General features: G+C 43.4%; 1 protein-coding gene across 1 annotated transcript; it reads left to right on the forward strand.

Annotated features, from left to right (window-relative positions):
- Positions 1-464: 464 nt before the first annotated feature.
- LOC147718176 (IgGFc-binding protein-like) lies at positions 465-1,746 on the forward strand. Its single transcript, XM_086919252.1, has one exon. It carries the CDS (start codon positions 505-507, stop codon positions 1,744-1,746), a length of 1,242 nt encoding a protein of 413 aa, XP_086775378.1. The 5' UTR covers positions 465-504.
- The last annotated feature ends 389 nt before the right edge of the window (positions 1,747-2,135 follow it).

Below are 2,135 nucleotides of genomic sequence, written 5' to 3' on the forward strand. Positions count from 1 at the left end.
AAAATAAATAAATAAAGGAAAAAAGGAAGGGTACTCTTTCAGTACAAAACCTATGGCAGACACTATGTACTATGGTGAAAAGGTGTATGCGCCAGCGTTAGGGAGAGAGAAGGATACTACTATATCTCTTTGCATATTTTGCCATTCTGCTCTCTCCCTTTTAAGCAACACTGCATTTTTGGTTGCTGAGATGTGTTGACTGATCCTTTAGTAAATATACCCAACAGTCTTCAATAGAGCGTAAGTAGGGCTAATAGATCTCCGGACACATGAAACGTGGACGACTTGTATCTACTTTCATATATGTTTTTTGTTATCATTATGCACCTTTTTGTCAAGAAACAAATATTACACATTGAAAGGTGTCACATTAAAAAAAAGATTTTTTTGTTTCCTTGCATTCTTTTTGGCTATATAGGAAGAAGTTTTATTGTAGCCTTCACTGAAAATTTCGAAACTTCAGCCACCCTCACACTAGAGCTGAGCTGTTATGAAGAGCCATGCATGGTGCAGGTCACAGTCCCCTCTCCACCCTTCAATCAGACTGTGCTCCTGGCGAAGAACAGCACAGCAGAGGTGGTCCTACCTTCAAACTACATGCTCAGGCCGGGTGAAAGATCAAGGAAGCTGGTGACGGTGAGCTCAGATGCAGATATATCTGTAATTGCATTTAACACACATGTGTACTCTGCTGATGCCTTCACCTGCCTCTCCAAACAAGACTTGGGCACAGAGTACTTCATTTTCACAGCCACAAGTTGGCATGGAAACCACTTTGCTGTTGGCAATGGCGAAGATGTTGAGACTCAAGTCACTATTACAGTGTCCGGCTCCTTGGTCGTTGATGGAACCAGATATGAAGACAAACAGATGGTCACCATCACCCTGGCTCCAAAGGAGGTCATTCTGCTCAGTGACGCTAGTGACCTGACTGGCACCAGAGTTGTTTCTTCAACACCTGTGGCTGTTTTCAGTGGTAGTAAATGTTACAACTCACCGTTTAGCGCCTGTGACACTCTAATCGAACAGCTATATCCTGTGCAACGTTGGGGGCAACAATTTGTTGTATTCCCGCTGATGACTAAAGAAGAGAGAGACAGTATTATCATCATCGCTGCAAGACCAAACACCACAGTCACTCTTCGTAATGAAAGCACCACCCTCCAGTACAGCCTTCAGCCTGACTCTCACGTCAGCATGGACTTACAAACAGGGATGCTTGTGAACGCGACTGAGCCAATCACGGTCAGATATGTCTTCCAGGGGGGCTACAGTTCATTGGGATTCATAATTGATCCTTTCATAGCAACTGTTCCACCCACCAACTTTTCTCAGAGATACTACAAGTTTGTTACCAATGCCCTTTTTTACAACTACCTATTTATTGTGTCTCGCTCATCCTCCTCGTCATCCGATTTTCTTCTCGACTACAGACCACTAAGTGATTATGTACAGACCATGCAGCACCTGGAAGGCTTCACAGGTTGGAAAGTGAATTTAGGAAAAATCGGTGGGCAACATGAAATTTATCATCAGTCGGAGACATTTGCAATCTATGTATATGGAGTTGAATCTTATGTATCTTACGGATATTCACTCGGCCAAGCGGAGTCAGTTTCAGGTATTGAACAATTACATTTGTATATTTGCCATTTAAAAAAGAATCTATTAAGTTTTATCTGTGAAAATATTGTGTTTGTATGCAGGTCGTATGCATGTGCATTTGTGAAGCAGAACGCTCTCTAGAGAGCTATCTAGAAAGGAAAAGAGTGCAGGATGTAGGTCAGAGCCCACAATATGATTCAGGATCTATTACAAGAAGCAGCATGTAGAGGGAGGTCATGGACATCAATTCACCAAAATGCCTGGGGTATCAGAAGTGGCTTCAAATGCCCCTTGACCTTCACTTTCACTCACACATATGTCTATACATGCCACACATTCACACATACACGCACACTTTGCCTACACATGCACACACGCACACATGCACACACACACGCACGAAGCAGCAGTGCAGACCTCCCTTGCACACACTTAACAGGTGCAGAATGGGCAATTGCAGCATTAGAATCTCTGACACACAGAACAATGGCAGGCATCGAAGCACTACAGTCACAGAGGATGTCAGCTGG

Source organism: Lissotriton vulgaris, chromosome 4_2, assembly GCF_964263255.1.
Source record: "Lissotriton vulgaris chromosome 4_2, aLisVul1.2, whole genome shotgun sequence".
In the NCBI taxonomy this organism is placed as follows: domain Eukaryota; kingdom Metazoa; phylum Chordata; class Amphibia; order Caudata; family Salamandridae; genus Lissotriton; species Lissotriton vulgaris.

What these genes read in the sequence shown, in the direction of transcription:
- LOC147718176 (XM_086919252.1), top strand. Translation starts at nt 505, where the DNA reads ATGGTGCAGGTCACAGTCCCCTCTCCACCCTTCAATCAGACTGTGCTC.